This window comes from Chiloscyllium punctatum, chromosome 37, assembly GCF_047496795.1.
Source record: "Chiloscyllium punctatum isolate Juve2018m chromosome 37, sChiPun1.3, whole genome shotgun sequence".
NCBI lineage: Eukaryota > Metazoa > Chordata > Chondrichthyes > Orectolobiformes > Hemiscylliidae > Chiloscyllium > Chiloscyllium punctatum.
Genome location: NC_092775.1, coordinates 33,488,138 through 33,515,674, shown reverse-complemented (window position 1 = coordinate 33,515,674; position 27,537 = coordinate 33,488,138). Strand labels below are relative to the sequence as shown.

Here is a 27,537-nt window from a genome sequence, read left to right as displayed (position 1 = left end):
TCACTTAAAGGTGTACTTGATGTACTGAACAAAACATCAATTGCAACAACATTATACCTGCAAGCATCAAAAAGCTGATATGGAGTCATATAATTTGGAAGAGTTTCAGAGAGTGGTCACATGGTCTAGTTTTTGGAATAAGAGTCTTAAATTTTTGAACTCAGTGAAAGAGAATTTAACCTGAAGAGCAACAGCCCAATACTCCCTTTGTCTTTTTTTGTAACCGTTCTCAGCAAAATGTGAGAGCTGAAAACACTCCTGAAGTCATCTTCACCACTTATGGAATATTCCTGGAGGTGATGTATTGAAATTTCATAGTTTCCAGTCAAGGGAATTTTGTTAGCTGCAACTGTTCTTGGAAGGTAACCCAGTACCAGCAGCTTGTGTACACAGTACACCTCCAGGATTAGATTGCCATTTGGGGCAATCCATGACTTATAGTTTCTTTTTCATGAGAATAACTGTTAATTCATTAAAGTACTTTAAAGTCAACAATCTACAGAGTTTTAATGTTTGATTTTTACTCAGACACATCTGTTTCTATCCATGTTAGTTTTATTTTATTTTACATAATCCAAATTTTCATCAATAATCATTGCATTTTTGTTTGAGTCGATCATTTTGTGGTAATCATAGAGCCACACAGCACAGAAACAAACTACAATCCCAAACTAAACTAGCCCCACCTTCCCTCGGTTGGCTCATATCCCTCCAAACATTTCTTATTCATGTGCTTATCTAAATGTCTTTTAAATGTTGTAACTCTATCTGCAATCACCACTTCCTTTGGAAGTTTATGCCACACAAGAACCACGGTGTGTAAAAAAAAATTGCCCTTTATCTTTTTTAAATCTTTGTCTTTTCACCTTAAAAATATGCTCCCAATTCTTGAAATCCCCCACCCTAGGGAAAAGACACTTGCTTTCACCTTACCTGTACCCCTCATGATTCAATCTTTATAACCAAGCCCTATGAAACACTGCGGGTCATAGGTCTCTGATCTGGAAAACAATCCTCTACCATCAATCTCTGTCTCCTGCGTTAAGCCAATTTTGTATCCAATTGCAAGCTCACTCTGAATCCCATGTGATCTAACTTCAGTCTACTATTTGGAACCTTGTTAAAGTAAACAATGTCTACTGCTCTGCCCTCATCAATCTCCTTGGTTACTTCCTCAAAAATCTCAATCAAGTTTGTAAGACATGTAAGACATGATTTGACCAAAGAAACTTGGCTGAATCATTCTCAAGACTGAACATGACAGATACAATTTATAGTGCAGTGACATTGCCATTTGGCCTTCAGTGATTTTTGCTCCTTTTCCTGACAACATGTGAACTTACCATGGAGGAATGGGCATGGTATTGGCCTGAGTCCAGAAATACAAGCAGACTAGGATCAGATCAAGTGGAAATTATTTTGGTGCAATTTGATATGTACTTAGGAAAAGGAGGGGAACAAAAATCAGCTCTCACCTGGTTCAATTAAATCATTTCAACATATAATTTCTCTTTAATCAATTAATCATAAAAAATGCTAACATTAATTAAACATCCTGACAAAGTCATAACTGCACGTTTGACACAAACTTTACCTAGGAGAAAGGGATGACTGCAGATGCTGGAGATCAGAGTCAAAAGGTGTGGTGCTGGAAAACCACAGCAGGTCAGGCAGCATCCGAGGAGCAGGAGAATTAACATTTTGAGCATAAACCCTTCATCAGGAATGTGTGTGTGTGTGTGGGGGGGGGGGGGGGGGGTGGTGAAGCAGAGGGCTGCAAGATAAATAGGAGGGTAGGGTGGGGCTGGGGGAAGAGCTGGGAAGGCGATAGTTGGATGCAGGTGAGGGGTGATGATGAAGGTCGGAGGGAAGCGTGGAGCAGATAGATGGGAAGGAAGATGGACTGTTAGGACAGTTCGAGAGGGTGGTGCTGAATTAGAGGGTTAAATCTAGGATAAGGTGGGGGGAGGGAAGATGTGGGAGATGAGAACACCTCTTCTTCGGCCTTGGGACACTCCAACCACACGACATCAATGTCAATTTCACCAATTTCCTCATCTCCCCTCCCCTCACTTCATCTTAGATCCAGGCCCTCCAACTTGACACCGCCCTCATGATCTGTCCCACCTGTCCATCTTCCTTCCCACCTATCCACTCCACCCTCCCCTCCACTACATTCCTGATGAAGGGCTTATGCCTGAAAGGTCGATTCTCCTGCTCCGCGGATGCTGCCTGACCTGCTGTGGTTTTCCAGTGCCACACTTTTTGACAAACTTTACTTACTTTGCCCGTTTTGATAAAAGCAGGGAGATAGCTATTAGCATCAGTGACACTAATCCTCACGATTGCAGTGCTGCTGAGAATGTTCACGCCATTGTCTCTTGCTTTAACAGTCAGAGTGTAGGATTTAAGCCTCTAAAAGAGAGAAGTTATACAAATAATCAAAAGAATGTTTTATATTTTGAATAAGAATAAAATACTGCAGATACTAGAAATTTGAAACAAACACTGAGAATGCTTGAGAAACTCAGCAGGATTGGCAGAAACTGTGGAGAGAGAAACTAATCCAGTATGATGATGCTTCAAGTTTCTTCAGCATTCTCAGTGTTTGTTTTATATTTTGAAAAATGTTTTCACATACCCCTGTTCAAAAAAGATTAATTCACAATCAAAAGACAAACCACAAATCCACAGAATTGAAAATAGAATGAGTACAAATACAAAATACATAGCCCTTTGATGACATGCAATATATCCTTTTGTTTTGTAGTCTGCAGCCAGTTTAGTTAAGTGTGTGGGTCCTTCAAGGCTTTTGCATGACTGCACATGTTGGAGTAACTTGAAGATGACCTGAGCATGGAAAGGGTTCTGAATGAATTCACAGCCATGCAGCATAGGTAGAATTGCATATGGTTTTGGCCTCCTAATCTAAGGATGGATATACTTGCCTTAGAGGGGTTGCAATGAATAACCATTGCACTAATTGCTGAGGTGTGAGTGTTCTGAGGAAGGGTCACTCAACCCAAAACATTAACTCTGATTTTTCTCCACAGATGCTGCCAGACTTACTGAGCTTTTCCAGTAATTTCTGACTTTGTGTCTGAGATGAGAATATTATCCGATTAGGAGTGAGTGAGCACAACAAGCCTACATTTTCTGGAGTTTTGAAGGAAGCAGGATGATCTTGTTAAAATGAATAAAATTCTCATAGAGTCTTATTGGATGTATAGCAAGAGGTCATTTCCCCTGGTGAGATTTTACAATTAGGGATAATATTGTCAGGATAAGGGTTAGCCATTGAGGAATGAAGTCAGGTGAAGTTACTTCACTAAGAGGGTTGCAATTTGCACAGATATTATTGAAAATACTGGTTGTGATTTCCCTGGATTCTAGAATGCATTGGAAGTTTGCAAGTGTTCGCATTGTTAGTCATGAACATTAACAGCTGCCTCATTGCAACAGTTTAGCTGGCACTCATCTGGTCATCAGCACATGCATGGTTTCTCCACTGGAATGATATTACTGTGTGTTTGTCACCATTCACCTCCTTTGACTCACTGTCCCTCGGCTGACCCTTCACTGCTCCACTTCTAAGAATTCACTATCTCCTTTCCAAACCCTTGTGTCCCATTGCCAGCCCTCTTTGAAGCCCTGCTGCCTTCTTCTGAACTCCAACCACCCCCTCCCAGATCCTAGTTCATACTCCCCCTACCCCTCTCTGATACCTTCCCATGCCCTACACAATCCCTTTCTGAGCCCTTGTGCCCCCAGTAACTCTTTCTCCTAATGCCTTACTGCTTCTCTCCTGAATGCTCATCATGCTCTCCCATTCTCTTGCCCCACACCAATCTGACTCCCAAGCCTAACCCATTCATCTCCCAATCCCTCATCACCCTCTCCTCAGCTTTCCAAACTATCCTCCTGAGCCCTGGACATCGCATCCCAAGCTCTCTCCATACCTTCCCTTAATTCATACCTCTCAGTTATCACTGTCACCCTGACCTCTTTTTGTCCATTTCCTGAACTGCTCCTGTACTCCTCCCAACCCTCTTCACCCCGACTCAATATCTCATGACCTCAATGGCCACCCAGTGTGCCAAATGACCAACACAGGAGGGGCTGGGGAAGGTCTGCACAGGGATGATACAATGATATGGCGAAGAGTTAGCTGACAGTTGTAAGTAAACAGATGAACAAATCAGCAATGATGGCTAAAGAAAACACATGTGCTGATGGACTGAGTTGCATGCACACTGTTCTCGTGCAGCAGTCTTCAGGAAAATTCCAGAAACTATCATTAAGCACATTTTATCAATGCATTTTAAAAATTATGGCATAATCGGACAAAGATGAAAGGGAGACAATGCTTGACAAATTTATTACATACGCCTTATGTTTTGATGTTCGTATGTATTAGATTTGAGAATGCAACCAATAAGGTGGATAAATAGGAACCAATAGATGGAGCATATTTGGATTTCCAAAAGTCATTCAATATGGGGCCATAAATCATGTTAATATACAAGATAAAGGTTCACAGTTGGAGATTAGTGAATGGACAGGAAGTAACAACTAGGAATGAGCAATGCAATTTGGCAGGATAAACTAATGGTTTATTACAAAGATCAGAGCTGAGGCCTTGGCTATTTACAATTAATATTAAAGACCAAGACAAAGAGTTGGAAAATAATGATCCAATTTTTAATGTAAAGATAGGTGGGAATATCAGCTGTGAGGAGAACACAAAGCAGCTACATAAAGACATTAACAAGATTAAGTTTGATAGTGAACGACAGACAGCAGGTAGTGTATGATATGGGGCGGTGTGGTTATTTACTTTAATAGTACAAACAGAAAAGCAGAACTTTTTTTAAGGTGTCAAACTTCTAAATGCTGACCTTCAGAGGGGCTTGGATATACTGATAAAAGTTAATATGCAGACATAATAAGAAGTTAGGAAGGCAATTGTATATTGACCTTCCATGTAAATGTATTAAAATAAAAGGTTTTCAGTCCTATTTTGATGTCTTTTGCAAATATTTTCTTTCCCAAGAGTTACCAATTGAGGAATTTGCAATATGTTATACAAAAATATAATTTTGCTGTTCCTTATGATTAGACCTGTGACCGTTGGCATCAAAGTGTAGGATGCCTGAACCTCTGAATCATAAACTTTCTGAGTAGGTCAAAGATGCCACAGGAATATTGTAACTTTTATACCATATCTCATTAGATCTTTTCTTTTTCTGTGATGCCGACATTAAGAATAATCTCTCTTTTGCATGTGTAATTCCTTCTGTCCTGTTCTGTTTGCAGCAGCTCATATAGATCTGCTGATATAGTATGTCAAAATCCAAAATGCTGACATTTTCTTGTCTGGATTACACTTTTTAAGAGCATTTTTATCTGTTTGTCCATGTAATTTCAAGCAGCTCTTTACTTGCCTTGCCCATAATGAAATGTTAAGCATTCCTTAGCTCCCCCAAGCAACGCAATCTTCAAGCTCCTAAACCCCAAGATGAATATAATCCAAATTGCTGTATCTTCTTTACTCTTCTCAATCTTTCTAAAATCATGTAGATCTATCATGTGGATACTCTTCACCAAGATTACAGTATATTAAAGAATGTCATTTCCTCACTTAATAATCATTTATTAGTCACTTAATATTAGCATACCTCATAATTCAGGCATCCAGTAAAACTTATTGCTCCATTTGTATTATTGACATGAAAATGACTGAGATCTTTTGAGGGTTTCTGAGAAATCAGTGAATATGAAATAAGTGAATTGTCATTATCTTTCTCATCCGCATCTGTGGCACTAACCCTGAAAACTTCTTTGCCTAAACAAAGCACAATTGATTTTATAAAACAGTTGCTGGTATGAAATTTAGTCATACTTATCATTAATAACAGTATGTTACGTTGAGCATTTCAAGAATATACTAGAGGCTTTTTGATGTCAATATTTACTTTCACACATCCATGAAACCTCATTGCAGTAGATTTATGTTTATTTAAACAATTACTGATTGTTCTAGGTCTCAGAACTTCCCTATATCACTCTTCACTGTGTATGAAAATGATATGGATATCAAGGGACAATACTGATTTTAATGATCACAAGATATATTTGCGTAAGGTAGACATTTTTAATCCAATTGATTTCATGCTTCTATAATTGCCAAATCTGGCATCTTTCATGACTATCAACTGTTTGAAATGAGTACCCTAGCTTCCAAAATTATTCCTTTCAACCTATCCAACCCTTGATTACCCTTTGTTTAAATAAGCTCTTCTTGATGTCTAAACCTGTTCTTCACTATTCCAGATCCATGCTTTCCTGTCTTTATGATTAAACAGCACTAAAATATTTTCTGTGCTTATTGTGTCAATTCTATGAAGGATTTTGCACCTTATTATTTATATCCTTAACACTTATACCATTGAAGTCAATGCAGAAGTAGTTTAAACCGATACTGTAACTATATGTCTAGCTTAAGATTTGTGACACAGTTTTGACAGGACAGCATCTAGCTGATGTAATTTAAATTATTCTAAAATATTATTAACATTAAATTCCTTGATCAAATTTATCTTGGGCTTGAAAAATGTGTTGCTGGAAAAGCGCAGCAGGTCAGGCAGCATCCAAGGAGCAGGAGAATTGACGATTCTCCTGTTCCTTGGATGCTGCCTGACCTGCTGCGCTTTTCCAGCAACACATTTTTCAGCTCTGATCTCCAGCATCTGCAGTCCTCATTTCCTCCTATTAGTTTGGGTTTGGCCTGTAACTCTATGTGGTTCAAAACTGAGTTGAATGTTTTTGAACACCGCAGATTAATAAGAAGGCTGATGAGAGAAAACTTGTTTCTCTATGTCCCCACTTGCCCCCCCCACCCCACCCCTCCCGCACCCAGGCTTTAGCCTGGCCATGATTTAGGAAGAAAAGAGGGCAGTAAACCAAGTCAGCTCCCAAATTTCATTGGTATCTTCTTGTATGTTGTGTTGGCTATTCCATATTTGTGAACCTGGTCAGTGGGCTGAAAGATTCACAGTTAGGGGCCTGTACCAGTAGCAAAATGAGAAAGGAACACACTGGGTTAGCCATCCACCAGGTTCTTCCTTCCCAGCATTTTATCAAACATGAAGTGACAATGACAGAAGCTACCCACCAAGCAGCAACAAGTAGTCAGTTATACTCATCATTGGGCCAAGTGGGGGCAAGATGCTGCTGCTGCTTTAGTCTTTCAAATGGTGGTCAGTTACCTGTTGAAGCCAAATCTGTCATTTAGGAGGCCAGGTAGCTATCAATCTTTCTTCGCTATCACCCATCTCAGATCATCCACAGGCCATCCTGTGGAATTGTTCCCCAGCATCAAGTTTTAACATTTTACAGATAGCGCCTCCACTTTGAAGTTCCCTCATTGCGGCACAGTGGCACAGTGGTTAGCACTGCTGCCTCACAATGCCAGAGGCTTGGGTTCAATTCCCGCCTCAGGCAACTTTCTGTGTGGAGTTTGGACTGTGTGCTCAGGCACAACTTTTGAACTAGCTTTATCGGAAAGTTCACAAGCAATGTCCTACCACAGCTACTTCTGAATTCCTAGTGTAAAATTGGGTTAATATCAGGATTGCGACCAACTGCAAAAAACCAGACAATGTGTTTGGTGACTATTAAGCCACATTATTTTACACTAAAAGTTCCAGTATACTGAAACCTTTGCTTATTTGATTTTAATTATATATTTGAAAGGATCACCACAAAGTAACATCTTACCTTCTGCAGTATTTTCAGGTACATTTACTTCATATTCTGAATGACTGAATATTGGTGCATTGTCATTGATATCTTTCACTTTAATCCTATACTTCAAGGTTTGATCCACTTCCTTTAAGGTTTTTGCATTCAAAGCATCAACATTCAACTAAATAAAAATATAAATTGGGGTGAAGAAACATATATTAGCACACAGTTGGTGTAAATATTATGAAATATCTTCTTGAATAATGAATTTAATGAGTTAATATTTTCGTTCCTATACCACAACACTTTGGATCAAATTTCTGTTTTAATTGGTTGCAATGTTGGAACATAGAACGGTCTTCTTGAAGGTTGTAAAACTATCCTGAGCCAAGTCTTCTATACTGTACATTGTAGCCTAGAAATCTACTTCCAGGCTTTATCAGAAAATTAACAACTACATTTTTCATAGACTTTTACAACATCCGAGCAAAATGATAAGACTGTACAATTTTGCTATGGTAATTTCAGAGCACACCATTTCATTACTAATTAGGTTTGAGATCAGCTACTTGAGAAGTGTGCACACATTTGTAACTACTGATATTTCACCGGTTCAGAAGGAAGTAACAAGCAATCTAACCAACATAAATGATGACAAATTATGAAAAAGACGGGATAGACTGGAGCTGTTTTTCTTGGAGAAGTAGGGAACGATGGAGTACATGATTGAGATCGATACAATTATGAGCAGCGCAGTTAGGATAGACAGGAAGAAGCTTTCTCCCTTAATGGAGGATTGATGACCAGGAGACATAGATTTCAGGTGTGGGGTAAAAGGATTACAGGTGATGTGAGGAAATTGTTTCTAACTCAGAGGGTGGTGGAAATCTTGATCTCACTGTCTGTAAGAATGGTGGGTGCAGAAAGCCTCATAATATTGAAGAAGTGTTAAAATGTTTCTAAGCATTGGAAAATGGGATTTAGAATAGTTGGGTGGTTGTTTTTGACTGGCCACACTCGATGGGCCAAAGGGTCTTTTGCTGTTCTGCAGACCTCTATGACTATGACTCTAAATTTGGGAATGCAGGAGTGGAGTGCAATGAATTTTCCAAGTCAATTCCATGAAGAATTTACAAAGCCCATTGTGCTGTTTGGGGCTACCAAGTCTCTTTTGTCTGCAAATTAAAGAATTAATGCACAGCTTTCATTTAGGATGGCCCAAAAGCATATTTCAATGTAATGTTTTGAATATAATGTTGCAAGACTCAATCAATAATCTGTGTAAATTTTACAATAAATACTGTGAAAAGCTGAAGAGAAGTGTAAAGATTTTACAACTTAATGAAGAGCGTCAAGGTAAGGCAAGATCATTAATTCTGAGATGCAATGTTACAAATCCAAGACCCACTTCCATGCTTTGTATTTAATAAAGATGGACTGTGTAGGATGCCAAGAATGCTACTGAAGACGATCTTCTCAGGTGAATTTTTAAACTGAGAACACATCCAACTGACCAAGTGGATTTAAAACATCACACCTGAAGAAAGAGATTTCCCATATTGTTCAGGCCGGCTTTGCTCAAAATCAGCAAACTAAATTCATTGATTTGAACAATACAGTGCGATGTTTTGCTTGAATGAACTGTCATGTTTACTGACACAACAACACTTCAAATCAATTAGCTTTAAAACACTTCAGTTGCCTGAGGATGTGAAGTTTACCATCTAAATGTAGATTACTTTTAAAGGTAATTAGAGGATAGAAAGAAATAACTGATGGTAGACTGTCTGAGAAAAAAATTATTTCTTCATTCATCCTCATAATATTTCCAACTGCTGTCTTTCTAAAACATAAACCTTTTAACATGCAACCATGGAAGATGCACTGAGCACCATTCATTGAAGAATTAGCATCTGGTCTTAGAATAGACTGAGTGTGCAAACGTTTGATGAGTTCAAGAAACACTGAGGAAGATTTGTAATTAAGAAATCAGAAAATGTGATAATACACTGAAAGCTAAGACAATATGGTAATAAACACTGTCTGAATAATATCAAAGAGGAATTTTCCAATCATGATGAATTGAAAACCCATCCAATAATAAAAACATTACATGAAGACTTCATTGTTCAGGTGAAATGTTGCAGGCATAGTCATCCCATAATCTTAACCCACAATCTTAACCCACATTATTCATTTAAATATTTGGTTATGGCAACAATTTTATGATGTGGATTTGGGAATCCTGAAAAGTTATAAAAATATTGAACCGTACTGCAAACAGTGGTGTTTTCTCACGGTCAACTTTGCGAGTAATCATTATTGATCCCAAGCTTCTGTTTAAATAAAACAAGCCCATCTCCGGTGGCATATCAACTCCACTGCCACTCAGTCTGAATACAATATTATCCGTAACTGTCTTGTCATTATTGATCTGTGAAAACAAAACAAAACTGCTATAAATTAAACTCATTGTTTTGCTATCATACAATACCAAATGATCAGTCTGGTCTCAAAGCTAATGGGTAGAAACTGGTTAAAACGCAGTAGATTTCAGGTCATTTTATATTAACTCGTGTTTTGTATCATTTTGTATAATTATGTAATTAATATTCAATTATCAAAAACAGCAATAACATGTATAAGTTAATGATAAAATACATAGTAAACATGAACAATTTAGACTTTGATATTAAGTTTGATTCCAAGAGTAGTGTAAAGAAGAAGTTTAAAGTATGGACCCACATTTAACAAGGCAGCCTGGAGCAAGCAAACAATTGTAATGTTTCAGAGGACTCAATATCATGATAGTGTAAGTTTTAGGTGACAGCGATGGCAGAATCGATTTTGTCTGAAGTAACAGTAAACTAAATGTTATTTGATCATATTATGTGAGGTACAGATAAGAGGGTCATTTGATCACAATACACAGCCTTTGGCTCTTCAATCTCAGAATGAGGGCAATGATCAAGAGGATTTAGATGGTGGGATCATAATCTTTACACAATTCAATAACTTGTTGCATATTAATTAAGTTGGTTTTCATCTCGATTAAAGTGTAAGGGAAACAAAGGAGAAAGGTGAAAGAGTGGAGCTGCAAAAGTTGAACCACAGGCTGGTCAAATATACACAGGAAGACACTGAGGCAATGAATTAAAAGAAACATATATTCATGATTGAGAATTGAAGGAACAACATTAGGAGGAGACAGAGTTGTTATTCTATCCAGCCAAGGTTTAAAAATAAACATACTTTTATTTTTAATTTTATTTTAATTTCATGCTGACTCTTATCTGATCATGGTTGACCATGGTTTTCAATTCTCAAATTGAGTCTTTGCATTACATAAAATATTCTCCAGGAGTAGTTTGGATGTACCAGTGAGAAGGTTTGGAGAGGCAGAAAGATGAATGTGGAGCTGTGCAAGAACAACTGGAACCAACATGTCTGGTATTGGTACTCTCAACAGCTTTAACAGTCAGCTCTACGTCCCCTGGTCCAATTTAACTTTGTGTAAATTAGTTAAATTCTCTTCTCTCTTTTCCCATCTCTTTCCAAATGTTTTGCAACATCGTTCAATCAGGAAGATAATCTCAAATGGTAAGCAGATCCTTCTTTTTAACGCCATTTCATGCTATGCCGTCTCAACTGTGTTGGGTGTCAACAAAAGTTTGAGCAGATACAATTCATTATCTACAAGCCAATCAATTCTTCAAGCCACAGATATGTTACCTGTCTCCACAATTATTGAATTTGACCAACCATTTTAGTTACAGAAATAGCATAGTTACAGGTTGAAGTATATTTTAAAAACACCACAAAAATATTATAAAAAATATTTAAGCATACCAATAATTTATCTTCACACATAGCTACATTACATAAGGTGACTGCATTCTTTTACATTTAGCTCTACCTATCAACCAAAAAGAAATTTGTGGAAAACAGTGACTTACTCGCACAGCAAATTTAGGAAAAGGTCCTTCATCTTCTTCCACAACATTGATAGTACCTAAAACCCACATTCTCTTCTGGCGGTGCAATACAATCGGCTCTACTTCTTCAGCTTCTTGAGAACCAAAATTCTGAAATAAATCACCTTGTTATTTAACTGTTATTCATAATTAATATTGGCTATTATAATTTTCTGTGAATTCACCTTGTTATTTTAGAACAAAATAAAAGGAATGCAAACTAGGAGAGCAATCACAATCCTTTGGAATTTGTAATCAAATAGCATCTTTACTATGGCATTTTTCTTGATAAGTTATGAGATAGCTCCTTTAACATTTGAAATAAAAGACCAACTGTCAATGTGCAAGTAAGGTATTTAAGATGAGGGAAAATTGACTCTAGGTGTTCCTGCTTTGTTCAGGAAAAGGAATTGTATGTTAATTTGCCGATTATGAAGAGAAATGACAGACATTTTGATAATAACTTGTAATTGTTTTCTACATTAAAACTTTAAAACACTTTAAAGTCCATTGTTGGCTGTACCACATTTTCAGGCAACTGAGATTTTGAAAGACAGAATACCCAATGCAAGGCATTTTGTTTTGCTGAAAAGAGAAATATATCCAAGAGAAAATTAATTCATGGAGCTTTAGAGTAAAACAAATGATATTATAATGGATAAAATGAAATTCTTGAGAAGTTACTTAGGCTATAAAAACACAAATCACCGTGGTCTCAAAGATATATCCTCACACAGTAACTTTATTGGAAGGGAATAATTATGTGGTTAGTCTTTACTAATGGACCAGGAATCAAATGTTGTTATACCTACATAGTCATGCAGTCGGATTCAGTATGCATACATTGGCAAGCTTGTGGGACACCACGGAATGGCTGCAGTGTGTAATGGACAGACAAATACAGTGATCTGAGAGGTGAAAATTCTCTTTGATAATAACTTGAGGAAATAAAAGGAGAACATTACATTTGGTATTGGGTAATGAACCTGGCCAGGTGTTAGATTTGGAGATAGGTGAGCACTTTGGTGGTAATGACCACAATTCGGTTATGTTTACTTTAGTGATAGCAAGGGATAGGTATATACTGCAGGGCAAGAGTTGTAGCTGGGGGAAAGGCAATTATGATGTGATTAGGCAAGATTTAAGATGCATAGGATAGGGAAGAAAACTGCAGGGGATGGGCACAATTGAAATGTGGAGCTTACTCAAAGACCAGCTACTGCAAGTCCTTGATAAGTATGTACCGGTCAGGCAGGGAAGAAGTGGTCGAGCACAGTAATTTTCTGTGAATTCACCTTGTTATTTTAGGAACCATGGTGTACTAAAGAAGCTGAATCTCTCTTCAAGCGGAAGAAGAAGGCTTAGGTTAGGATGAGATGTGATGGCTCAGTTAGAGAGCTTGAGAGTTACAAGTTAGCCAGGAAGGACCTAAACAGAGATCTAAGAAGAGCCAGGAAGGGACATGTGAAGTCATTGGCGGATAGGATCAAGGAAAGCCCTGAGGCTTTCTACAGGTATATCAGGAATAAAAGAATGACTAGAGTAAGATCAGGGCCAATCAAGCACATTAGTGGGAAGTTGTGCGTGGAGTCAGAGGAAATAGGGGAAGCGCTAAATGAATACTTTTTGTCAATATTCACAGTAGGAAAACTCAATGGGGCTGAGTAGAATACTGAGATACAGGCTCCTAGATTAGATGGGATTGAGGTGCACAAGGAGGAGGTGTTAGCAATTCTGGAAGAGTAGGTCGTGACTCACAAACCTTGCTGAGTTCTTTGAGAAGGTGACCAAACAGGTGGATGAGGGTAAAGTGGTTGATGTGGTGTATATTGATTTCATTAAGGCTTTTGATAAAGTTCCCCATGATCGACTAATGCACAAAATACAGAGGCATGGATTGAGGGTGATTTAGCAGTTTGGATCAGAAAATGGTGAGCTGAAAGAAGACAGAAGGTGGTGGTTGATGGAAAATATTCATCCCGGAGTTCAGTTACTAGTGGGGTTCTGCAAGGATTTGTTTTGGGTCCTCAGTTGTTTGTCCTTTATATAAATGACCTGGATGAGGGCATTGAAGAGTGGGTTAGTAAATTTGCGGGTGACACTCCGGTTGGTAGAGTTGTAGATTGTGACGAAGAATGTTGTATGTTACAGAAAGACACAGATAAGCTGCAGAGCTGGGCTGAGAGGTGGCAAATGGAGTTTAATGCAGAAAAGTGTGAGGTGATTCACTTTGGAAGGAGTAACAGGAATGCAGAGTACTGCGCTAATGGTAAGATTCTTGGTAGCGTAGATGAGCAGAGAGATGAACAGGTACATATGTCCTTGAAAGTTGCCATCCAAGTTGATAGGGTTGTTAAAAAGGCATAATGGTAAGCTTTTATTGGCAAAGGGATTGAGTTTCAGAACCATGAGATCATGCTCCAATTGTACAAAACTCTGGTGCGGCCACATTTGGAGTATTGAATACAGTTTGGTCGCCGCATTATAAGGATGTGGAAGCTTTGGAAACAGTTCAGAGGAGATTTACTAGGATGTTGCCTGGTATGGAGGGAAGGTCTTACAGGAAAGGCTGAGGGACTTGAGAGAAGAAGGTTGAGAGGAGACTTAATTGAGACATATAAGATAATCAGAGGGTTGGATAGGGTGGACAGGGAGAGTCTTCTTCCTCAGATGATGATGGATAACACAAGGGAACATAGCTTTAAATTGAGGGGTGATAGATAAAGGACAGAAATCAGAGGTAATTTCTTTACTCAGAGGTAGTTCCTTTACTGCCTGCAACAGTAGTAGACTTGCCAACTTTAAGGACATTTAAATGGTCATTGGATAGGCATACGGATGAGAATGGAATAGTGTAGGTTGGATGGGCTTCAGATTGGTTCCACAGGTCAATGCAATATCGAAGGCCAAAGGGCTGTAATGTGCTATGTTCTTTGTTCTATGTTCTAACAAGAAAGATTCATATTTTTACAAATAGATTCACAAGTGAAAAAAGAGAATTTGGCTGTTGGGCCTTCTGTAAGGCCTAGGACTGCAGATGCTGGTGATCAGAGTCAAAAGTGTGGTGCTGAAAAAGTACAGAAGGTCAGGCAGCATCCAAGTAGCAGGAGAATCGATGTTTCGGGCATAAGCCCTTCATCATGAAACTCTTCCTGATGAAGGGCTTATGCCCGAAACATCAATTCTCCTGCTCCTCAGGTGCTGCTTAACCTGCTGTGCTTTTCCAGCACCACATTCTCTTCAGTATGGCCTGTACTAATTTTAATTACTTTTCAAATTCATTAACAATTTTCCTTCTGTCAGTTAAGCATTCGAGTCAGAAAAGTACAAACAAAACACCTTTGTAATGAAGTAAACCAAACTGAGCATTATCCAATGTTAGAACAAGTTGTCTGCCAAAAGTCTCACGTATCCTCACACTCTGTACGGACCTCTGAAAACTCCATGTGCAGCAGTGACGTCTGGAAGTGGAAGAGATTACTGAACCGGCGCACACAAAAACACAGGCAGCTTCAAGTGTAAGTTACTTACAAAGAGTCAGAGATGGTGAACAGATGATGGCCCTTCCTGGTGTGGCTTCAGTAATGGTCAGATTGTTGAAGATATACAGTGAGTAAGCATTAGGATTGTCTTGTGAAGATTTGTGATTTTCTCCTCAGATTTTAAATAGCAAGTTAAGAACCTTGCTATTAAAAAGTAACTACCTTATTTCCACACATTTGAAGCACATATTAGCCTGGCCTGTCTTTTTTTTAATGCCACTTCCATTTCTCTTCTTCCATGACAAACTAACTGGTGCAAATGCTAAACATGAAAGTCAATGTAGGCACCCTGGTACTTCATGCTCCAATGTGAACATGCTCCTTGAACTTTTGTCCAAGTTGACATTATCAAGTCATCAGCCTCTCCATACTATCATAATGGCTCTCAAACCAAATTACATTCTTGATGTTGGAGCTCAGGGTTACCTACACATGCAAGCTTCTGCCATATTGTTTTCCTGCAGGGACAGACATATTGATACAGAATTCATCTTGTGTCTTTTACCTTGCTTTCTTAGCACTTTGCATTTACTTGGAAGCTGCCAGCCTACGTTGTTTAATTATAGTGCCGGGGAAGGGCAGGTAGCGAGCAATTAAATGTCAAGGGGGTGAACTTGTCACTTGTGATATGATAGACTTCAGAACCTTAATAACTGTTCATGGATTGAATGAATTAATAAAAGATAAACTGTTGTACGTGGAAAGAAACAGCAATAACTCTGTCTGTATTAAACTATTAAAGACAAGAATAAACAATACAGTAATTGAAAGCAATTAGCCATATTTGGGAGCCAAGATTACTACTTTGACATCTGCTTGATAAACTGAATGCTTTATTGCTGCAAAGGACAAGGATTGCCCTGCAGAAGAGTTCAACAAGTTAATTTGGCGGTATAGAGTCATAGAGTCATAGAGATGTACAGCATGGAAACAGACCCTTCGGTCCAACCCATCCATGCTGACCAGATATCCCAACCTAATCTAGTCCCACCTGCCATCACCCGGCCCATATCCCTTCAAACCCTTCCTATTCATATACCTATCCAAATGCCTCTTAAATGTTGCAATTGTACCAGCTTCCACCACATCCTCTGGCAGCTCATTCCATACACATACCACCCTCTGCGTGAAAAAGTTGCCCCTTAGGTCTCTTTTATATCTTTCCCCTCTCACCCTAAACCTATGCCCTCTAGTTCTGGACTCCCCAACCCCAGGGAAAATACTTTGCCTATTTATCGTGTCCATGCCCCTCATAATTTCGTAAACCTCTATAAGGTCACCCCTCAGCCTCCGACGCTCCAGGGAAAACAGCCCCAGCCTGTTCAGCCTCTCCCTGTAGCTCAGATCCTCCAACCCTGGCAACATCCTTGTAAATAGTGGACAGTGGATGAGTTTATCTAAGGTTACAAAGAGATCTTGATCAGTTGGGTCAATGGTCTGAGGTGTGCCAGGTGGAGTTTAATTTGGATAAATGTCAGGTATTGTACTTTGGTAAAACAAACAAAGGCAGGACTTATACGATTATAAGTAGAGCCTTGGGGAAAGTTGAAGAACAGAGAGACCAAGGGGTTCAGTTACATAGTTCTTCGAAATTTGTGTCACAGATTGACAGGATGGTTAAGAAAACATTTAGCATGCTTGGCATCATTGCTCAGACTTTGAGTATAAGAGTTGGGAAGTCATGTTGATTGGTGAGGACTCATCTGGAGCCCTGTGTCCAGTTCTGGTCAGCCTCTTATAGCAAGGATATTATTAAGCTGGAAAAGGTTCAGAAGAGATTTACCAGGATGTTACCAGGAATGGAGTGTTTGATTTATGGGCAGAAGCTAAATAGGCTGGGAACTTTTTTCACTGGAGCATAGGAGTCTGAAGGCTGAACTTATAGAGGTTTATAAAATCATGAGTGTTATCAATAAGGTAAATGGCAAGTGTCTCTTCTCTAGAGTGGGGGATTGCACAACTAGGGGGTCACCTATTTTTAAGGAGAAAGAAGAAAAAATTAAAAACTCATAAACGGCTTGTGAGGCCTTGTCTTTTTTTAAAGTTGGAACAATAGAAACAGCCTGAATTGGTGTGGTCAAGCATCCACAGAACCAGGATGTTCAGGTTTTTTGAGATTTTCAGTAGGAATTGTCCCTGGGGTCATAACAGGGTTAAAAAAGCTGCAGTACACCTCTCCTTGCTACACTCTGAGTTTTCTCTTGACATTTTTCCTCCTGAGCTGCTAGAATTGCATGTGAGACATTCTAATTTATTGATTTTGCCTTTGCCAGGGAGTGTCTTTATGACATGTTCCTATATTGGAACCATTTCTGTTTCGTAGTAAAATAATCTATTATTCTGTTAATCTTTCTAATAGAGTTAAGTTATTCGAATGTCCTTGTTCTTTTGTTGTATTTCACATACAGTGTATGAATAAAGTGTGTTTTGCTTCAAATCTGGTAGCTTGACCAATCAAATTACATTCAAAACAAAATGTCTGGCACTTGCCTTTAAAATAAGATAAGTTAGGGCGTAGACTATCCACTTCATATATTTTTAGGGGATCTGCTCTGCTCCAAAACAATGGTGAAGCATAACTTGCTTACTTGAGAGGTCTTATCTTGGTGGCTACATGCAGTAAAGTTTAAATAATTGTTTCAGTACTTGATTGTCAGTGAAATTTCTTAACAAAAAGCTGAATTAAAGGTAACTTGTGATTTATCCACAACGCACTGTACAGGACAATGTCAAAAGCAGATCTGCAGCAAGCAACTTACACTGCATGTACGTCAAGCAAAATGTGAAACTGGAAACTGTTGTGAAACCAGAAACGTTATGAAAAGATTTACAAGGATATTGCCAGGGTTGGAGGATTTGAGTTATAGGGAGAGGCCATATAGGCTTGGGCTGCTGTCCCTGGAGCATTGGAGGCTGAGAGGTGACATGTTAGAGGTTTATAAAATACTGAGGGACATGGATAGAGTAAATAGGCAAGGTCTTTCCTCCAGGGTGGGTTAGGATAAGAGGGGAAAAATTTAAAATGGATCTAAAGAGCAACTTTTTCACACAGAGGGTGGTGCATGTATGGAATGAGCTGCCAGAGGAAGTGAGGAGGCTGGTACAATTGCAACATTTAAAAAGCATTTGGATGGGGATTTGAACAGGAAGAGTTTAGAGGGATATGGGCCAAATGCTGGCAAATGAGACTAGATTTATTTGAAATATCTGGTCATCATGGACAAATTGGACTGAAGGATCTGTTTCAGTGTTGTATATCTCTATGATTCTTTGACTCAAAATGGTCACATCTGAAAGTTGAAGGCCAGCAGTCCTTAGTGCGGTCAGGAGGTACAGTTACATTCAATCAAGGAGCTCATCCAATACCAGACCAGGGTGATGCTTACAGTCAGTCTGGTATTTGGTCCAATCAAAATCCAGCTCAAAATCCAGTCCCTGCACTCGAGCCCACAGTTAGCTGTACAGGTCAGTGCAACCAGTCCAGTGATCGCCACACATCATAAGACCATAAAACACAGGAGTGGAAATTAGGCTATTCAGCCCATCAAGTCTGCATCATCATTCAATCATGGCTGATATATTTCTCAACGCCATTCTCCCACTTTTTCCCTGTAACCCTTGATCCCCTGTCCAAATCCTTCTGCAGCCTCCCTGCCTCCTCAATGCTACCTGTCCATCTACCTATCTTTGTATTGACTACAAATGTAGCCAGAATGTCCTTGGTTCCTTCAGCTACATTGTTAATGTATAAAGTGAAAAGTTGTGGTCCCAACACTGAGCCTTTCAGAACTCCATTTGTCACCAGCTGCCATCTTGAGAAGGTTCCTTATATCCCCACTCTCTGCTTTCTGCCAGATAGCCAAACTTCTATCCATGCTAGTACTTTGCCTCTAATACCATGGCCTCTTATCTCACTCAGTAGCCTCCTGTGTGGCACCTTGTCAAAGGTCTTCTTGAAGTCCAGGGAGATAACATCCATTGGCTCTCCTTGGTCTAATTTGCTCATTACTTCCTCAAAGAATTCTAGCAGATTTGTCAGGCATGACTTCCCCTTGATGAAACCATGTTGACTTTGCCCAATTTTACCACACACTTGCAAGTATTCAGAAATCTCATCCCTCACAATGGATTCCAGGATCTTACCCATGACCAAGGTTGAGCTAATCAGTCTGTAATTTTCTGCCTTTTTGCTTTACTCCCTTTTTAAACAGGGGTGTTACAATTTTCCAGTCCTCTGGTACCCTCCCTAATTCTAGTCATTCCTGAAAGGTCACCATAATGCCTCCGCTATCTCTTCAGCTTGGAACTGGAGTAAGGTGGGGGGAGGGGAAATGAGGAAATTGGTGAAGTCCACTTTGATGCCCTGGGGTTGAAGTGTTCCGACACAGAAGATGAGGCATTCTTCCTCCAGGCATCGGGCGATGAGGGAGTGGCGATGGAGGAGGCCCAGGACCTGCATGTCCTCTGCAGAGTAGGCAGGAGAGTTGAAATCTTCAGCTTCAGGGTGGTGCGGTTGATTGGTGCGGGTGTCCCAGAGATGTTCCCTAAAGCGCTCTGCTAGGAGGCGTCTAGTCTCCCCAATGTAAAGGAGACCGCATTGGGAGCAACAGATACAATAAATGACATTGGTGGATGTGCAGGTGAAACTTTGATGGATGTGGAAGGCTTCTTTGAGGCCTTGGATGGAGGTGAGGGGGAGATGTGGCACAGGTTTTGCAATTCCTGCGGTAGCATGGGAAGGTGCCAGGAGGGGAGGGTGGGTTATTGGGGGCCGTGGACCTGACCAGGTAGTCATGGAGGGAATGATCTTTGCGGAGAGTAGATAGGGATGGGGAGGGAAATATATGCCTGGTGGTGGGGTCTGTATGTAGGTGGCAGAAATGTTGGCAGATGATGCGGTTTATGCAGAGGTTGGTGGGATAGAGGGTGAGGACTAGGGTGGTTCTGTCCTTGTTGTGGTTAGTGATAGTTTGGTGCACTGACCTCTACACCGCTGACCTTATTAACCACCTTGTCTATATGTGACGCAAACTTCAAAGAATTATGTGCCTGAACCCTAGGCCTCTCTGTTCTACAACACTACCCTAGGCCTTACCATTAACTATGTGTTCTGCCCCTGGTTGTTGTACCAAAATCCAATACCTCGCATTTATCTAAATTGAACTCCATCTGTCATTCATCAGCCCACTGACCCATTTGATCAAGACCCTTTTGTCATCTTGGGAAACCTTCTTCACTGTCTACTATGCCACCAGTTTTGGAGTCATCCACAAACTTACTAACCATGCCTTCTATATTCTCATTCAAATCATTTATATAAAGGACAAACCCAGCACCGATCCCTGTGGAACACTGCTGATATCAGGCTTCCAGTCCGAAAAATAACCCTCCACCACTACTCTCTGTCTCCTGCTGTTCAGCCAATTATGCATCTATTTGGCAAGCTCACCCTGAATCCCATGTGATCTAATGTTACTAATTAGACTACCATGCAGAATCTTGTCAAATACTTTATTGAAGTTTAAGGAAAGAACATCTACTGCTCTGCCCTGATCAATCTTTTTGGTAACTTGCTCAAAAAAATCAGTCAAGTTTGTGAGACATGATTTTCCACACAGAAAACCATGCTGACTATCTTTAATCAATTTTTGCCTCTCTAAATGTTTATAAATTCCATCTTTTAAAATCACCTTCAACAAATTACCCACAATTGAAGTCAGACTCACAGGTCTATAGTTCCCCAGATTTTCCTTATGACCGTTCTTAAACTAAAGCACAACATTAGCCATCCTCCAGTCATCAGGCACCTCACCCAGAATTATAGATCATGCAAATATTTCTGCAAGGGGTCTCTCAATTTCCTCCTTTACTTCCCACAATGTTCCGGGAACGTGTTCAATTTGAACTGCTCCATTACTGCTGGCTATTTCATCCATAAATCTCTCCACCCTCTCTCTCGCTCTTTCTCTTTCTCTTCTTTTCCAATTTCCTCCCTTACTTCCCATAGCATTCTGGAATATGTGAGATCAGGTCCTGGAGATTTATCTATTTATATATTCTCTAAGAACTGTTTTTAAAAAATAATAGTTATTTCCCTGAGCTTTCTCGCTTCCATTTCTTTCTTCACAGTAAAAACTGATGTTGTGGTTCTGTTCGCCGAGCTGGGAATTTGTCTTGCAAACGTTTCATCCCCTGTCTAGGTGACATCCTCAGTGATTGGGACCCTCCTGTGAAGCGCTTCTGTGCTGTTTCCTCTGGCATTTATAGTAGCCTGTCTCTGCCGCTTCCGGTTGTCAGTTCGAGCTGTCCGCTGTAGTGGACCCAATATACCGGCCACTACAGCGGACAGCTCGAATTGACAACCGGAAGCGGCAGAGACAGGCCACTATAAATACTGGAGAAAACAGCACAGAAGCGCTTCACAGGAGGCTCCCAAGCACTGAGGATGTCACCTAGACAGGGGACGAAACGTTTGCAAGACAAATTCCCAGCTCGGCGAACAGAACTACAACAACAAGCACCCGAGCTACAAATCTTCTCCCAAACTTTGAGTAAAAACTGATGTGAAATATTAATTTAATATCTCTCCCATCTCCAAGGGTTCAATGCAAAGATGACCTCTTTGATCATTTAAGGGCCCTACCCTCTCTCTAGTTATTTACTCTTAATGTACTTGTAGAATCTCTTTGGATTACCCTTATCTGCCAATGCTATCTCATGTTCCCTCTTTGCTTTTCTAAATTTTTTTCTTAAGAATGTCCCTGCACTCTTTATATTGATTAAGAGATTAATTTGAACCCAGTTGTTTGTATCTGATATAAGATTCTCTTTTATTCTTGACTCGAACCTCAATATCTTTATTCATCCATTGTTCTTTAATCTTACCAGCCGTACCGCTCACTATAATAGGAACAAAATGCTTCTGAACTCACATGATCAAAACCTTGAAGGCTTCCCACTTGTCAGACATCATTTTACCTTTTACCTCCAATCAACTTCTGGAAGTTCTTGTCTCATACCATTAAAACTTGTCTTACTCCAATTAAAAACTTTAACTTTCATGGAAGACTTATTCTTTTCAATAACCATTTTAAAACTTATAGAATTGTGATCACTTGACCCAAAGTGTTCCTCTATTTACGCTTCAATCATCTGCCCTGCCTTATTGTCCAAAAGAAGGTCAAGTTTTGCTCCATTTCTAGTAGGAAGATCCACATATTGATAAAGAAAATTTTATTGAACACGTTTGACAAGCAATTTACCATCCAAACCTTTAACACCAGTCAATGTTTGGAAAATTAAAATCTCCCATTATTACAATCTAAAACCCAGAGCATTGAGCTGCTAGTCCTGTATATGCCTCAGCCAAGTATCTATAATTGCTATGATGCCCCACTCCCAAGTTCCAAAACATGCCCTGAGTTCAACAGCCCTACCTGTAAGACCCCCTCAAAACATTTCAGGAAGGTAGCCCAAAACCTAACTTTTCTAGTTGTTTTAAGAAGATGTGGAATGGATGTCCCAGGAGTGATGCAGCTGGCCAAACCACTCAGTCTGAAGTCAAACAGAATTTATTGACACATAAGCAAAAGAAAATCAAATTTAGAATAACAGAACTATTTGAAAATCCACCTAACACGAAAACTTAACTAAACAAAGAGCTGTTCCAATTTCCTGCAACATCCCACAACACACCTCTTGACAAAAAGTAAGTTTGATTCTTACAGGAGAGAAATTACAGAGAGTCAGCCAGAAAATCCCTGATGAATCAGGAACTCCCACAGCAGCTTTCTTTGACCAGCACCTTCAGACAGGCTGCTTGCTAAAAATCAAACCAAACTGAAACCAAAACAAAAATCCCTGAACTGGGACAGCTGGCCACTCCCCTTTCATTGTACAAGTGTTTTTTTAAAAAAGCTAAAAGTTGATTCAAGTAGCTATTTCCAGATATATCAAAGCTTCTGCCTTTACGACCCCTCAAAAAAACTCCAAGGGCAAAATAACCTTGTTAAAGGGGTAACATCATCACAAGAGAAATCAGAACAATTCTGAGGAAGGGTCACTTCCAAAATATTAACTCTGATTTCTTTCCACGGATATTACCAGACCTGCTGAGCTTTTCCAGAAATTTCTATTTTTGTTTCTGATTTACAGCATCCGCAGTTGATTAGATTTGATTCCCTACAGTGTAAAAACAGGCCCTTTGGCCCAACCAGTCCACACCAACCCTCCGAAGAGTAACCCACCCAGACCCATTTCCCTCTGACTAATCCATTCTATCAGTTTTTACCTGTAAGATCCCTTGCATTGAAATAAGTGCAATTTAATTCTTCAGAGTTACCTTGTTCTCTGACTTTCTCTTGCCTTTCTTTTCTAATTGACTTGTTATTTTCACCACCACCACCAGCAGTGTAAAGTCTCCCTTAATGGAACTGGCAAATCTCCCTGCTAAGGTAATGGTCCCTTTCCAGTTCAAGTTAAACCCATCCTTTTGGAACAGGTCTTTTCTGTCCCAGAAGAGATTCCAATTATCCAAAAACCAGAATCCCTGAGCAATACACTACCTCTTTAGCCATTGAGAGTCTCTGAATTCTAGGGACTGGATCTGAGCTGGCTGTTCAGAGCCTAAGTTCTGTGCACATGTAAATAAAGGGTGACTTGGTGATGGGATACCTGCCTTCTTGGAGTTATTTCAAATATGCTTGAATTATTTAGAGATGTCCATAATCCTGACCCTAGGAAAGCAACATACTACCCTAAACTTACACTCACTTCCACAGAATCTCCGATCTGTGCTCCTGACAGGAGTATTTACTATAACAATTATTCTTTTAAATGTTGTCAAATGCTGCCTAACATAAAAATCATTCCTTGTGTCCAATAACTGACCACCCTCAGAATTTTCCTCAGAAACTATCCATCTCAACAATAACCAAAACCGAATATCTATTTGATAGAGGATTTGCCACAGGGTACTTTTGAACTAACTTCTTACCTTTCCTGGTGGTCACCCATCTATCTAACTGACCCTGCTGCATTATCACTTTTCTAAATCTACTAGCCATCTCACTCTTTGCCTCTTTTATGCCTTCAATAACAGTAAGCCTAAAAATAAAGCAACTTTCAATAAAATAAACCACCTTTCATTACACAGAAAATAATGTGAAAATGCAAAAGAAAAAGAAATCAAATATATAAATCTTAAATAAAATCAACCACTTAGTGGATTCGATAAATTCCTCAGCTATTAAATAAAGATCTTCTCTGGAGCCAACTATTTGTCAGGTTCTCCAAAACAAAAACACAATTCCATTTTTAAAGGAAAACTCTTCCGCTGTTAAAAAAACACTTTCCTTAAAATAACATGTCATTTTATGTTTCTACATTTAGAAAAAAGACTTCAGCTGTTCATCATAGGCTTCTGATAAGCCCGTAACAAAAAAAGTCAGTTTGTAAAAAAAGTGATCGTTTCTGTTTAGTTTACTTGTGTTTTTGAATTTCAAAGAAACAAAATGATAAAAATCCTGCATTAGTGAAGTATAATAACTGCAATAAAACCATAACCAATGTGTAAATAAGCCTGCAATCTCAGGAGTAGCTGCAAGACTCACGCTGTTCACATCCAAGAAAGTGAGTGAGATAGTCCAAAGATGAACGGTTTAGGTAGATTGACTGTGCTTATTGTCGCATTGTGTTCAGGGATGTGTAGGCTAGGTGGGTTAACTATGGCAAATGTAGAGTTACAGGGATAGAGTGGGATGTTCTTCAAAGGATTATATAGATGCACTGGTCCAAATGGCATCTATCTGCACTGTAGGGATTCTATGATCTACAAGACATGCTGCAGAAATTCAAAAAATATTTTTAGACAGCTCTTTCCAATACCATAACATTAACATCTGAAAAGACAGGGACAGCAGATACATGGGAGCACCTCCAAGCCACTCTCCCTCATGACTTTAACATATATTGCTGTTCCTTCAATATCCTGAAATTCCCTCCCTAATAGTATTGTTGGCTTATCTACAGCATGTGGATTATTGCTGTTCATGAAAGCAGATCACAACTAAGCTCTCACGGGCAATTAGGGACAGGTAATGAATGCTGGCCAGCTACATATGCCCAATGACCCCTGAGTAAATATTAAAAAGTAAAGGATTGAGTTTCTGAGTTTCAAATGCAATTTAACTATTATGGATAGAACACAACAATACAAATGAAATAAAAGTTTTAAAACAGAGAAAACAAAGCCAGGAAGTAGCAAGATAGGGAGGGAATTCAGCAAATTGACCATGGACATAAAGTTACTAATAAGGGAAATGTGTTACCAGGCTGCTGAACTAGCAGAGATACATGCATTGGTTGAAAGCACAGTAAAAGTTGCAGAATCTGAGATCCATTATTTAATTCAACCAAATGTGCTACCAAACCTGAAAAGAGAGAGAAATAATTCTGATGGCTCTATCCAAACATTTGAATTGTTAACCAGTCACCAGACAAAACAAAAACATGTCAGTCAGTCTGCAACTTGCTTAAGTGGAGAACCACTCAGCATTTTAATTGCTCTTGGCATATACTGTGATATTGGAAGCATTCTATATTCACTTCTTATAATTTAGCATCTGAAGCATAAGAGCTGAAATTGAAAAGTGTAAACAATGTGCAGTTCAGTTGTTACTAGGAATGGACAGCTGAAATAAATATGAAAACGTAACTGGAAACCAAATGCATAAGAAACAACAAAAGCTTTTCCATTTAATGTTGAGGTTTTCTACCTGAGTTATTTAAGAGCCTAGTTCCAACAGCTAAATTACAATTGTTTTTTTTTAATGCATCCAGGCAAATACTACAGAACTAGTAGAGCAGGAAACAATGAAAGGTATGATGTTATCTATTTAAAATATGAGAAAGCTTAGGTATGAATGGATTTTTTAAAAAAATATTTTCTAATATGTGTTCCTATATCAACATTTATTGCAGTAACTAATGCTCTGAACTCATCACAGTATAATTACATTGTTTCTTCAAATGGAAGGCTTAATCACAGCTACTAACAGAAAACCTATCTTATGGCCTGTTAAATTTACATGGATAGCTTCCACTAAATGCAGGTGTAGGATAACAAAGGTGCATAACATTAAAACAAGGACTGAATTATATCTGCTGACTTCTATAATCACTGATCCTGCTTCATTTCAGCATTACAATTATTGCAGACACATCAAGAGCAGTACCATGGGAGAACCAATGGCATAAACCAATGAATAAAATGGTGATCTAGCAAGCAGGAGTTCAGCTACAGTGGAGATTCTAATAGTATGACAAAAGATATTTCTGCTATATTTGCATTGAACCTATTTACTTCTACACTTGTTCCTAACACATTGTTAAGATTGTAATACAAAATCATGATGTTTTACTTACTGTTAGAAGGAAAACCAGCAAGATTGTTATGTCCATACTGCAAGAATGCAAACAGGATTATGAAAAGCAGTTCAGCTTAAGACATTTTTATAGAGGATGTTTTGACTTCATTTGCAAAACAAATGCAGTTCAACAAGTCTCAATATGTTTTAACAGAGAAATGGGTGGAAACCATACTTTAGCAATGATTGCAAATATTTAACTGTTTTATTGATAGCTTATCAATGACAATCGGTCAAAGGTTCTGATATAGTCTTTACCTATGCTCTTATAAAATTCTAAGAAAAGCTAACCATAAATCATCAGTTTATACAAGCTGATATTTTCCTAGTTACCAGCAGTTCTAAGGAAGTGTCATCAGACCCGAAACCTTAACTCTGATTTCTCTTCACAGGTGCTGCCAGACATGCTGGGCCTTTCCAGCAACTTCAGTCTATGTTTCTGGATTACAGCATCTGCAGTTCTTTTCATTTTTTATTGGGTATTTTTGCCTTTCCTTAGTTTTCCTTGAAAAGATGGTGGTGAGCTGCCTTCTGAAACTTTAAAATGTATTCATCACCTGGTTGTAAGAAAGTATTGCTTGAATAGTGGAAGTGCATTCAACAATAGCATTTAAAATTAATTAGGTAAAAATTGGCAGGAGGAATTTGAAGGGCTATGGGAAAATAGCAACAGATGGAATGCATTGTTCTTCCAAAAAGTAATTCCTTCTGGGGAGCATCATTCTGTGGTATCAGTGAAGTGGGGTAGGGCTGTGGTGGGATCAAAGCTAATCTCTGCTCCTTCAAATGTGCGGAGCACTGGCGAGCTCAAACAAGATGCCAGAAGAAACAAGGGGAAGGGAGGCTGCA

At 39.1% G+C, this 27,537-nt stretch overlaps 1 protein-coding gene across 1 annotated transcript in view; it reads right to left on the bottom strand.

The window, feature by feature from the left end:
- Positions 1-26,750, bottom strand: part of LOC140463222 (cadherin-like protein 26) — a 73,983-nt gene extending 47,233 nt beyond the window's left edge. Inside the window, exons 1-6 of the mRNA XM_072557011.1 lie at positions 26,687-26,750; positions 11,703-11,831; positions 10,022-10,180; positions 7,780-7,927; positions 5,679-5,845; positions 2,284-2,415 (exon numbers count right to left, since the gene is read on the bottom strand). Of these exons, the coding sequence (XP_072413112.1) occupies positions 2,284-2,415; positions 5,679-5,845; positions 7,780-7,927; positions 10,022-10,180; positions 11,703-11,831; positions 26,687-26,722 (771 nt within the window). The 5' untranslated portion in view covers positions 26,723-26,750. The remainder of the gene's footprint in view (positions 1-2,283; positions 2,416-5,678; positions 5,846-7,779; positions 7,928-10,021; positions 10,181-11,702; positions 11,832-26,686) is intronic.
- Between the last annotated feature and the right edge of the window lie 787 nt (positions 26,751-27,537).